The sequence below is a fragment of the Canis lupus genome, chromosome 2 (genome assembly GCF_003254725.2).
Source record: "Canis lupus dingo isolate Sandy chromosome 2, ASM325472v2, whole genome shotgun sequence".
NCBI classification, from domain to species: Eukaryota; Metazoa; Chordata; class Mammalia; order Carnivora; family Canidae; genus Canis; species Canis lupus.
This window is the reverse complement of record NC_064244.1, coordinates 40,192,287-40,205,631: the sequence shown is the minus strand read 5'-3', so window position 1 is coordinate 40,205,631 and position 13,345 is coordinate 40,192,287. Positions and strand designations below refer to the sequence as shown.

At 41.1% G+C, this 13,345-nt stretch overlaps 1 protein-coding gene across 3 annotated transcripts in view; it reads right to left on the bottom strand.

Annotated features, from left to right (window-relative positions):
* STK32A (serine/threonine kinase 32A) overlaps positions 1-13,345 on the bottom strand; it is a 127,985-nt gene that overhangs the window by 81,734 nt on the left and 32,906 nt on the right. For all 3 annotated transcript variants that reach the window (XM_025447652.3, XM_035713556.2, XM_035713554.2), the window contains exons 3-4: positions 9,088-9,143; positions 7,754-7,905 (exon numbers count right to left, since the gene is read on the bottom strand). In XM_025447652.3, the coding sequence (XP_025303437.3) occupies positions 7,754-7,905; positions 9,088-9,143 (208 nt within the window). The remainder of the gene's footprint in view (positions 1-7,753; positions 7,906-9,087; positions 9,144-13,345) is intronic.

The window sequence follows — 13,345 nt, the reverse complement described above, 5'->3', positions numbered from 1 at the left end:
TCTTTAATCCTTGGTCCTTTTCTCCTATTTCACTTCTCTCCAGAGATGTTCCCTTCAAGCCCCTGGCTGAAATAGCACCTACAAGCCAATGTTTCCTGCATTTGTGTTTTGTGGACTTCTCCTTGGACCCTGGATTTCTCTTTTGAGCTTTAGACTTCCCACCTATGCAGCAGCTCTGTTCGGATGACTAAGAGGCAGCTCACATGTTGTTACAGCTAAAAGAGATTTCTTGACTTTTACAATGAGTCTGATCCTTCTCAGATCTCCCCATCTTAGTGAATGACACAATCATTCACTCTGTGGCTCAGGTCAACAGTCTGGGAGTCATTAGTTATTTTGCTCTTTCTTCTAGCCAAGAGGCAGGCATGTTTTCTGAGCAAGGCCAGTTGGACTCTCTCCCAGGACTTTGAACCTTGAGTGGGTGACAAAAGGTTGGAAAATTGGTTGGAGCTGATTCATCCAGTGGAGACAGCTTTCGGTGCCCGTCCTTTAGTTTCTGCTACCGAGATTCCCAGAACTGCCTTTGTCCCATGCTTTCTCGAGACCTGTTTCTTCAGCTTTAGGTCTGAGGCTCTAAGTTACTCTACGTCCTCCCAAAGAAGTTCTTCTTTTTTTTATTAAGACTTTAAAAAATTTATTTATTCATGAGAGACAGAGAGAGAGAGAGAGAGAGAGAGAGGCAGAGACACAGGCAGAGGGAGAAGCAGGCTCCATGCAGGGAGTCTGATGTGGGACTTGATCCCTGGACTCCAGGATCAGGCCCTGGGCTGAAGGCGGTGCTAAACTACTGAGCCACCAGGGCTGCCCCAAAAGAAGCTCTTTTTTAATAGCTTCTTGTGTGGTTTGCCATAAAGAAATCCTTTGTAATATTGATGAGGAAATGAGTAAGGCAATGTCTGTGTTACAGACTCAGTTTCCTACTAGTCCATTAGTGAGTCAGTCAACAACCATGTATGTAGCCATTACTATGTACAGGACACACAATTAACACTGTCCTCTACTAAGTTCTTCAGGGACTGCTGTCCCTTATTCTCCACTTATTCAAGCTCATCAGGGTCATCCCCAAGGACATCTTCCAGTGATGGCACTGGATAATTCAGGATAACCTCCCTTCCAAAGATCCTTCACTTGATCATGTCTCTTCCTAAGATAACACCGTTGGACACTAAAGCAAGAAGAGCAGAGTTTAGTCAGTGCTATACTATTACAATAGGAATTCCAGTGTGAACTGGACTCCAGTTTGATGTGCACAGAAGTGATTGGCAGGGAGGATGAGAGGATGGAGAGGGGAAAGCAGCGGAGTGGAAGTTACAAAGAGCTGAGAACGTGGCCTACATGAAACGCATCTGGTTTGTTAACTGGCACTTTACCAAAGTTAGCCCCGTCCCCTCCCCCAGAGGCTGGGAGATGGGCCCTGTCTTCAAGTGTTGGCTGGAACAATCAGTAAATCCTTTTGGCAGCTGTGCACTTTCTCAGGCAGGCAGTTTAAGGGGAGCTGATGTCCTAGGGATGTGGCCCTGAGCTGTTAGACATGATGTTAGCATTTTGTTCAAGTCTTTGTAGACCAAGGTTAGGGTCTAGTCAAGAAGATGGTTCAGGGGGATCCCTGGATGGCTCAGCAGTTTAGTGCCTGCCTTCGGCCCAGGGCGCAGTCCTGGAGTCTCAGAATTGAGTCCCACATCGGGCTCCCTGCATGGAGCCTGCTTTTCCCTCTGCCTGTATCTCTGTCTCTCTCTCTCTGTGGCTCTCATTAATAAATAAATTAAATCTTAAAAACAAAAAAAAAGAAAGAAAATGGTTCAGGAGAGCCTGGCGAGAATTTGGTCAAGAGGGAGGCCCAATGTAATCAGATGGGTCCTTCAAAGGTGGACGAGAGAGGCAGAGAGTCAGAGTGAGAGAGAGGTTGGAAGAAGCTGTGTGGCTGGTCTTGAAGGAAGGGAAAGGTGCCTTGAGCTCAGGAGTGCAGGCAGCCTCAAGAAGCAGGAGAAGGTCAGAGAACATTCTTCCCTAGACCTCCAGAAGGAACATCGCCCGGCAGACAGCTTCATTTCAGCCTAATGAGACTGACTTTGCCCTTCTGCCCCCCAGAATTGTACGATACTGAGTCGTGGTTTTTAAGTTGTTTCATATTCTTTCACTATGAAATAGGTAAAATGTATTTACAGTGAAATGCACAGATATTAAGCGTAGAACTAATAAACGTTTACAAATCTATGCCCTGATACAAGCAGCACGGCAGTAAGGAGAGTATTTCAGGTGCTCCCAAAGTGTCCCGCATGCTGCGTTCTCGGGCAACTCTGCAGCCCACAGCTCATCATTCTGATTCCTTCTGTCTGTCAGTGAACTTGCAGGACAAAGGGAAAGAAAGGCAGGACAAAAGGACATAACAGGTTAATTACATTATGAAAATAGCCTTAACCCCAAGTACTCCAGTTCGAATTGAGGCTCCTAAGCTTATGGTAATTTGATCCAGAAGCAATAGGAATCTAATACAGCAGCTATTTCTGCATAATGTAATATGAGTATTTATCATTTTCCTTAGAATGTCTGCATTTCCATATTTTATCCAAAAATATATATTTTATATTTTTTAAAAAATTTACTTTTTAAAAATTTAGCAAAAACCCGAAGACTTTCTAATAGCTGGGCCAGCTTACATGCAGGGGCATGTGTCTACTCAATAATCTGCTCTGGGGGTGGAGGGGACGTTCCATTTGGGGTGGGGCCTCACTGAGTTTTTGTTTCAAGTCCTCATTGATAAAGCACCTACTATGTGTGAGGTGCTTTATAAACATATCCTTAGTCATAGCCATGCCTTCTGCTCTGGATACTGCTAATATCTCCAGTTGTGGAGGAGGAAACCAAACAAAATACACAATGTAAATTGGGTCAGTTCACACAGTTACCAAGTAGTGGAGCAAGGATTCAAACTCACATCCCTCTGACTCCAGGGCCTGCCAAGAACCTGAGGTGGACCTGATGGAATGCGGGGATGTGTGTGAGTGTGCAGGAAGTGGCTGTGGTATAATGGGAAAAGAGCAAAAACCAGAAGCCTGGAGCCATCACTAACTCCATCATTCATTCAGCAGAGATTTGTTGAACACTTACTGTGTGTGTGAGGCATTATTGTAGGAGCAGCGAACAAAATCCACAAACATACCTGCCTCAGGGAGTTTGTAATTTTGTGGGATGTGAGAGACACATAAATAAGAGACACAAAATAAAGAAAATAAATTCCATTTCCTTTATCTATGGACATCCTACGAGATGTCCATAGGGGATGGTATAGTGTAGCAGGAAATGCAGGGTTTTTGAAGCCAGAATTCCTGGGTTTGAGTCCTGGTGTGGCCAGTTCCTGGCTGTGGAGCTCTGGGAAAATCACTCAACTTCTCTGAGCCTCAGTTTCTCTGGTGTAAAATGGGACTAATTAATCCCTATCAACCTAAAGTTTTAGGATGTGTAAATGAGACAACATAGGTAAAAACTCTTAAGTAACAAATTCCCATTGACAGGGAAGGCTCATTCTGATTCTGTGGCTCTGAAGGCTACCTTGAGTTCTCACAGCTTATGATTCTGTGATGAAACACTGGTGCTAAGTCAGAAATAATGGAGGTTGAGTCCAGGGGGCCTATTTGTTTGGCTGCGTTCAGCTATCTGACAGGACCCCCTTTTCACAGCCCCGGTACAGGTGGTCCTTTCCACTTAAAAAAGACGCTCTTGTCTCCTAATTTCCTGAAACCACACGTAGGCCCCTTCTGTGCCCAGAACAAGAGACAAGGGTGAGGGCAGAGAGGAGCCCCAGGAGCTGTGTGCAGCTGCAGGCCTAATCTCAATTAACAAAAGCCACCTGGGGAACGGGGCTCTGCTGGGCAGCACTGGGGCCCATTTGTTTGCAGGCTCTGGGTTGCCAGGGCTGTGTGAGCAGCCCTCAGGGAGGGACTCGCAGCGAGATTTTATTTGCTTTTCCTGGATGCCAGCCCCGTCAGGCAGCCTTCGCTTTATAACGTGGCCTACATCTGACGGCTGTGTTCCCGAGTGGGGTCAGGGCCGTGGGGCTGGGAAGGTTGAATTTTAATTCAAAATGTGTTTTCACCCTTAACTCTGTTGCCCTAGACTAGGACACACACACAGACACACACACACACACACACACACACACACACTCTTCTCTCAGTCATTTTTGCACTTTTCTCAGTTGATATATTTATGTGTCATTTGATTAATAGGAGCCTCCCATGGTTACTGGAAGGAAATGTGGAGTCAACCAGGGGCTCCATCCATTCTTGCCGCCACTACATCCCCCCACTCTGGGTCTATGTTGCGATTAGGGTTGCCAAATTTAATAAATACAAATACAAGATGCATCAGAAATTTGGAAAAATGAATGATTTGCAGGTAATGATTTGGGACATATACTAAAAATGATTGGTTATTTATCTGCAATTCAAATCTAACTGGGCACCCTGTATTTTATCTGGCAACCATAATTACAGTTTGTTTGTGTTACTCCATAAAGAGATCCATGAAGAGGGGGAATTAATGGGGCTAATGCATGATCAAAAGCAGAGAACCAAATGCAGACATTTCACTGGCAGGTACACACCAATGGGTTAGAAGTGGTTGTTTCAAGGTAGGATTATTGGAGAATTTTCATTTTTCTGTGTGATTTTTCTGTTCTTCAAGTTGACCACAATGTGCACAGTTTTCACAGATCACATCTGTATGTATTTATACCTACACACACACACACACACACACAAACTTCTTAGCATTAGTGTAAAAGCTGCTTAAAAGAAACTGTGTTTTTCCTCAGCCTGAAAACCAGATCTGAACACATCCCTAGTGGTTAGAGGCATTTTCAGGATCCATGAGAAGATCACTGAAAGCAATACTGAGTGAGAGGCCTACATGGCTTACCAGTACCATAGAGTACACAAGAGGTACACAGGAATTACAAACTATTGCTGTTACATTATTAAGAAAGCAGATGCTGCTTTCTTAAGAAAACTGGCTCCTGAAGCTTTGGGGATATAAAGATCCATCTAGTTAAACCCAGGACACAAAATCCTCATTAAATCCTTGGTAATGGGGGAACTTGGGAATTTTTATTCTTTGATTTGCAGAATGAGGGTGGAAAACAAAATGAACATATACTCTTACAGAGAATGGGTTGAAGACCCATCCCTCTCCCATCACACACACAATGTGATCCATGATGTCCTGAGGCCGAGTGCCATCGGCATTTGTGTCTGGGATGCCCAGAGTGGCCCTGCAGTGACGGATTATTCGGAATGCTACCCCTTAGTGGAGTAAGGAAGGAAAAGAACTCCCATTTATACAATGCTGACTCTGCTGGGCATAGCACTTTATGTCATCTTGTTCACAAAAACAACCCAAGTTACATGCATTACCCTGTCTTATAACCACGTGACTTAAAGATTATAAAGACTGGAGTGTCTGGGTGGCTCAGTCGGTTAAACATCTGCCTTCAGCTCAGGTCATGATCTCTGGGTCCTGGGATCGAGCCCCATGTCGGGGGCTCCCTGCTCAGTGGGGAGCCTGCTTGTCCCTCTCCCTCTTCCCCACTGCTAGTGCTCTCTCTCAAATAAATAAATAAAATCTTTTTAAAAAATGATACATTTTGTTCGCAGGTCACACCTCCAGAAGTACTGCAAGGTGCTTAATAGTTGGAGAATCACTTACATTTCCCATGTTGCATTTACTAAGGCAGAAAGCCTTAGTAAGGAGGAATAAATCTGCTTTCTGATGATTTGTATCTCAAGATTTGAGAGATTGAAAGTTTTCTGCTATACTTGAAGGATGGCCCCCTCCCCCCAGTCTTCAGTTCTGAATGTGGTACTAGAATTAAGGTGGGGGGTGGTTTCTTCTTTCTCCTTTCTCACCACTAATGGTGCCCGCTGCCCTTTGAGGTTCAGTATGCAAAGAGGGGAAGACTAGGCTCTTTGTCATATTACCACGGAGTCTGCATGCGTGAAGAACAGACTGTTGCCTGCCATGACACCAAGTTAGCAAATGGCAAAATCAGTAAACTTTGGCCAGCTTTGAGTCTCCTAACACCCACCTTATAAAAAAGATAGGAACAGACTGATCCATTTTGCTTATTCAGTGATGAGGGACTGGCCTGAAAGGGGGACTTACTAAAACTTCTGAAGGGTTCCTGGTTTTAAAAGAAGAGAGTTGGCTGAACTTTGGAAAAAGGAAAATATAACTTTGAACAAAAGGAGAATGTGAATTGAGAGCACCTTGTCATTGTCGGGGGTGGTGGGGGGTGGGGGGGGAGGCAATCTGGTGATTGCTAAAAATGGGAAAGAAAGAGCCATGTCCACAGAACACTGTGTGGCAGTGCTGTGAATGGGCCACTCTGAGCTACTGATTATATACACTGAGAGTTATAAGAAATAGTGAAAGAGACCGTAAGGGGAAGGAGGGAAACTGAGTGGGGAAAAATTAGGGAGGCAGACAAACCATGAGAGGATCCTAACTCTGGGAAACAAAGGGCTGCAGAAGGAGAGGAGGTTGGGGGGATGGGGTAAAACTGGGTGGTAGGCACAAAGGAGGGCACTTGATGGGATGGGCACCAGGTGTTATACTATATGTTGGCAAATTGGATTTAAATAAAATATTTGGAAAAATAAAAATAAATAAATACACTGAGCGTGGGCAGGATTAGACTCCACCGTGTCTGAGTAGTGCATGAACCAAAGGGACCTATTTCCAAGTCACGCAGAACCATTTTTTCAACTATGATGTAGAGTCTTGGAGCAAATTGTATATTAAGTGAACTGTATTAATTAAAGATGGAGCGAGACAGGTTTTATGCATTCATTCCTCCAGAGAAATGTCCCTAAACACACGGTGACATTTCAATTATTTTTCCATTAGTATTCTCTGAATAAAGACTTTTTTTTTGCCTTTGCTAGTAGAAACTGCTTGGTATGCATATTTAAATAACAGTCACACTGAATTAGCTTTAAGAACAGGCTTTTAATATAATGGATGCATTAAAATGTAGAAAAAAAATGAGAGCTGCATACAGACCTTCATGCATAAGAAAAGAGCAGGGAGTAATAGACACTTTCTAAACCTTGGATTATGATCCTGGCTTTGGGAAGAGATCACAGTTACCTCATGTCTAGCCACTGATCTAAGTTAGCTCCAGCTCTGTTAAAAGCTATTTGGTAAGAAAGGTAGCACCTGTTCTTTTCCAACTCACAGATATATACATACGTGGCTGCTCGAGAAGGATGCTGCAAGGAAATGATATCTACTGCCAGTCATTGTAGAGAGAAAGTGCTTTTTTGTGCAAGTTCTAAAGATCAACCTGCCACCAGACATTGATGACTTACTTAGTATGCTACGTCGCCACCCAACAATTAATGGGGAAAAAGTATCTACCGAATGACAAGACACCTGAACTTCTTTGTCAGCCTGTTTAGCTACAGTGTTTTAAAAAAAATATATTGTCTTCAACGACGGGGGAACCGTGACAAAACAAAACAAAACAAAACAAAACAAAACAAAACAAAACAGCCAAGCAGTATTTATTGGTGACAATAAACCAATAATTTGTTTCATTTAAATTCAAAGAAATCAAGGGGAAACAAAGGTCTTGAGGAAGAGCCTACTGAAGATTTTGCAAATGCACACCCAGCAATCAAGATGGGTTTATGGAACAGTGTTTGGGGGTGAAAGCGGGAATGTCTCCATTCAGAGATCCCATAAAACCACTTACCACAAATTAACCAGGAAAGGATGCTCCAGACCCTGCATGATCTGGAGTTCCTTGAAGACATTTCTCACTTCGTTGCGCTCCACGCACTTTTGTTTGTTCATGTATTTCATTGCATACATCTTCTTGGTATCATTCTTCTGCACGATGCAGACCTAATGGCACAAACCAGAGTGAGAAAGCGGTCAGGAAGTTAACGGATCATGGCTGTGGGAGACAGAACAAGACCTATTCAACAGCCTGGCCTGGAGGCCTCACTGGCACATTCTTTGATACTCAAGTTGCCACTTAGCTCTGATTTCAGAGGAGAAAATGTAATTTTCTTCCCCTGTACTGGGTCATTTTGCAAATCTCTGCTTTCTCAAACAAGTCAGCCTGTTTTTTGCTCCTTGGGTTTTGTTTAGACAGCATTTTGGAGAAAATAGCTGCTTTCTTGTCAGGAATCTTCCAATAGCAAATGACATCCTTATTCTGCTTTGAGTGATTGGTATTGGCGCAGCTAAACTGCCGAGTAGAACAATACTGTGTGAACAATTTCTGTTTACACCAAAGTTGATAGGACCTAAAAGGACTTATAGCACTGAACATGATGTCCATGTTTTTGAAATTCTTTTAGAGGTTCTATATGTCTGATAAAATGGACAGCAGATGATTTTATAATGCAAGTTCAATGTGAAATAAGAAATGTTCTCAAAGTATGTCACTACCAAGAAACTAATGATTAGGATTTGAATCCAGAAGTTTCTTGCAAAAAAATGAGGCTGGATCTTTCATGGTAGATTTTTGAAAATAAAAACATAGCATAACTGATGGAAAATCATATATCAGGAAGCTTCTTTTGCACATAAAAAGAGTTAACTGTTGGGGCGCCTGTGTGTCTCAGTTAAGTGTCTGCCTTTGACTCAGGTCATGATCCCAGGGTACTGGGATCCCTGCTCAGCAGGGAGTCTGCCTCTCCCTCTACCCCTTCCTTGCTTGTGCTCTATCTTTTTCTCTCTCAAATAAATAAGTAGTCTTTTTTTTTTAAGAGCTAAGTCTTAAATTGACAGCATAACAGTTATTGAAGGTATGGGCACAATTGACAACCGAGTCCAAAATTCTAGAGTAGAGAGAAAGTCTTAAAATCTAGTGGGAATAAGTAGGCATGACATTGAAATAATTCTGAGAATAACAGGTGTTCATTACATCACACACCTCAAACTGTAGTGAAGATTTTACAAAATCCTCTCTGAATTACCATCATTCCTTGTGGTCCCAGGAACAGAATAATCTGAACATTATGATGCTGTTCCCTGAGCTACATAACCCTGCTAGTGGTTAATCATTTTGGTTCTCACCTTCCCAAAACTGCCTTTCCCAATGGCTCGCAAAATTTCGAAGTGGTCAAAGTTGACTGTAAAACAAACAAAGAACAATGTGAAGGATTATCAGTTGCTTTTAAGTTGCTAATGAATTAATAAAGATTGGGTGAAACCAGAGTGCCTTGTTTAAAACAACATTCCAGATGACTTTAAGATGTCCATTCATTCAAAAAAGAAAAAAAATAATAAATAAAATTTCCTGATTGAAAAAAGGATGCCCATTCATTCATTCATTCATTCATTCATTCAAAGGGATCCCTGGGTGGCGCAGCGGTTTGGCGCCTGCCTTTGGCCCAGGGCGCGATCCTGGAGACCCAGGATCGAATCCCACATCGGGCTTCCGGTGCATGGAGCCTGCTTCTCCCTCTGTCTGTGTCTCTGCCTCTCTCTCTTTCTCTCTCTGTGACTATCATAAATAAATAAACATTAAAAAAAAAAAATATTTCTTAAACACTTCTTATTCATTAATCATAGTGCTTAGTACTGGGGAATATAGTAATAGCAAAGTAAAAATAGAATCTCTGCCTTTATGGAGACTGTAATCTAGTACAGGATCCATATATAGAGAGACACTTATAAATAATCATAAATTAATGGACAATTAAAACTCACTGAATGTTAAAGTGAGAAGTCATGGGGCTCTAAGAGCATGTAACGATGGATTTCTCGCAGGTGACAGTCAGGAGGAGCATCACTGAACACCGATGATTACAGAGAGATCTGGTCCCACAGAAACAAGACTGACCCTCCTAGATAAGAAAAACATACCTTCTACCCAGAAAGTGCTAATAAAGTTGTTTATTTAGTAAACGAAGTCAAGTGAATGACTTATTTTCCAAAATTCTTGCAGTTGGAGTTTCTTTAATCTATTAGATTATAAACTCAATGAGGGCAGAGATAATAGGTCCTTTTGTTCATCCTGGTTTCCCTCGCAACTCAGAAAATTCCTGGCTTGAGGTGGTTGAAAGCAAAACTCTTAACACTTCCCACAGAGCCTCACACAGTGATTTCCACATAGTTGCTTCTCAGCAAATAAATCAAACAAAGCTGTAAAGATACACAGGAACCTCAAAACAGTTGCTTCTTGTAAATATGAGCAGTGTGAACATGAGGATCTTCTAAGAAAGTGTTGTCCGAATGGGGTCAACTATAACTCCCCATTAAGGAGTTATAAAAGTAATTGGGTGGTATGAGAATTATCCAAAATTTAAACAAAGTAGAAAAAGTTAGAAAATTAATCAGAAATGTCTCAAACGTAGAGTAAGAGTAGTATTGCTTTGAAACCCTGTGTTAGTTTTACATATGTGTGCAGGTAGATATGGATTGGATCATGATAAGAAGTTTTTGGTATTTTTTTTTCATAGGTTGTAGTCAAAATAACTTGAAAGACACTTCTATCAATTTTCTCTTAACATTCAAACTGATATAACCTAACCAATGATTTCCTCACACTCATTACAGGAGGCACAGTTCTACATTATGCACCATAAAGGTGTCAAAAAATTGACCAGGATTTATTTGCAAGTCCAAGATTTAATCTTGAGCAGACCTGGTAACATTAACACAGTGATTTCTCCACTAGTAGCCTCGCCTAGAACGCTGTGACGACATTTTGAATCTTCAAGCATACAGCAAGTACCTAGAAAGCATGAAGTTCCTTTGTGATATTAATCCATTTCATGATTAATCTCTCTTTATAAGCCATTTTAGGCTTTAATGAAAATGATAAAAGATTAGATGCCAGGTTGCTAGTTCTACTAGGATAACTGTCTTAATTAGTGTCTTTAGTGTCTGGTCCCAGAAACGCAATAGGACTAAAGCTTTAGAAAGAATGCATCTTATGCCTTTATTTCTAGTCAGTCAAAAAAGAAAGCAGACTCCAGTTCAATAACAAACTGTCTAAAATCACTTCTGAATATAATAATCAGCATGGGGAGAAAGCCAATGACAGATTAAAAGTGGCTGGAAAAAAAACCTCTCATTCCATCCTTTATTTATCTTTTAATTCCTGGGCAGTTAACATACAGGGTTATATTCATTTCAGGTGTACAATTTAGTGATTCAAAATTCCTACTTAATGCTCATCCCCTTCGCCTATTTCACCCATTCCCCCCATGGTAGCCATCAGTTTATTCACTAAAGTTAAGACTTTGTCTCTCTTAAGGTTAAGGTTTGTTTCTCTCTTTTTTCTCTTGTTCATTTGTTTTATTCCTAAAATTCCACATATGAGTGAAATCATATGGTATTTGTCTTTCTCTGACTGGCTTATGTCACTTAACATTATGCTCTTTAGATCCATCCATGTTGTTGCAAAGGGCAATATTTCATTCTTTTTTTTTTCTTTTCAAGATTTTATTTATTCATGAGACATACACACAGAGAGGCAGAGATATAGGCAGAGGCAGAAGCAGGCTCCCTATGGGGAGCCTGATGTGGGACTCAATCCCAGGACCCCAGGATCGTGCCCTGCGTTGAAGGCAGACACTCAACCATTGAGCCACCCAGGTGTCCCTTGCAATAATTCATTCCTTTATATGGCTGAGTAATAATCCATTGTATACATATACACCACATATTCTTTATCCATTCATCTATCATTGGGCTCTTGGGCTGCTTTCATAGTTTGGCTATCATAAATAATGCTGCAGTAAGCATAGGGGTGCATGTTATCCCTTTGAATTAGTGTCTTTCTCATCTCTTTGGTTAAGTTTATTCCTAGTATTTTATTATTTTTTTTGCAATTGTAATGGGATTTTTTCAATATCTCTTTCTGCGCTTCATTATAAATGTATAGAAATGCAATGGATTTCTGTACATTGATTTTGTATCCTGTGGCCTTACCAAATTTAATTATCAGTTCTAGTAGTTTTTATGGTGGAGTCCTCGGGGTTTTCTATATATAGCATCATGCCATCTGCAAATAGTGAAAGTTTTACTTCTTGCTTACCTTGGATGCCTTTTATTTCTTATTCTTGTCTGATTGCTGTGGCTAGGATTTCTGGTACTGCATTGAATAAGGAAGGTAAGAATGGACATCTTTGTCTTTCTCCTGATCTTAGAGGAGAAGCTCTCAGTTTTTCCCCATTGAGTATAATGTTAGCTGTGGGTTTTTCTTGATTATGTTCAGATATGTTGCCTGTAAACTTACTTTGTTGAGGGTTTTTATCACAAATGGATATTATACTTTGTCAATATCATGTCAGTTTGTTCTGCAACTGTTGAAGCAATCATATGGTTCTTATCCTTTCTCTTATTGATGTGATATATCATATTGATTTGTGAATATTGAGCCACCCTTGTATCCAGGGAATAAATCCTACTTGATTGTGGTGAATGAAATTTTAAAATATATCCTTGGATTCAGTTTGCTAATATTTTGTTGAGGATTTCTGCATCTATTTTCATCAGAGATACTGGCCTCACTTATTGGCCCTTCCTAAGTGTCCAGCAACAGGAGTAGTAGTTAAGAGGGAGGCTCATGGAAGAGGCAGTGAGACTTCATGATTCAGATAAAAAGGAGAAAGAGGTGAAGTCAGAATTATGGATTATTTTATCAACAGAAACCCATTTGTATTATACGTGTATAGGATTTACCAAAGGGGCTGGGTATCAAATAGCATATCCTCTGTACACTTAAACCTATGATCAACATGTATAATATTAACCAGCAGATTATTTATGGCCACAGGTCAAAATGGGTCTGCAGCCGTTGTTGTTTTGCCTATGAGCCAAGATAAAAAATATACAACCATATGAAAATCTGTAATATTTACCAGCTGGCTTTTTACAGAAAAGTGTGCCAGCCTCTGAGATGAGTCTTTGGAGACAGATCTCCTGAGTTCACATCCCAGCTCCTACAATTGATAGTTGTATAATCTTGGCAGTTTACTTCTATGCTTTGTTTCTTCATCTGTGAAGTGGGTATGGAAATAATAAATATCTCAACAGGTTTAGAGGAAGATGAAATGAGTTACCATACAGAAAGTACTTAGAATATGAACTGGAACTGACTACTTTTGGCTAGTATTCCTAATAGCACTTCTTAGGGGATAGCATAATTCAGACCCTCCCAGCCGATACCGCAGTTAAGTTGCTGTCACAGCACACGGGTATTACCAGTCAGCATGGAAGAAAATGGCACTTGTCAGTGTCACTTCTACACATTTGCCATTTTTGTAGTCAGTGGTGTGGTGTTCTTGCAGTGTTTCCTCCAATCTCTGAAGCAAAGTTAACC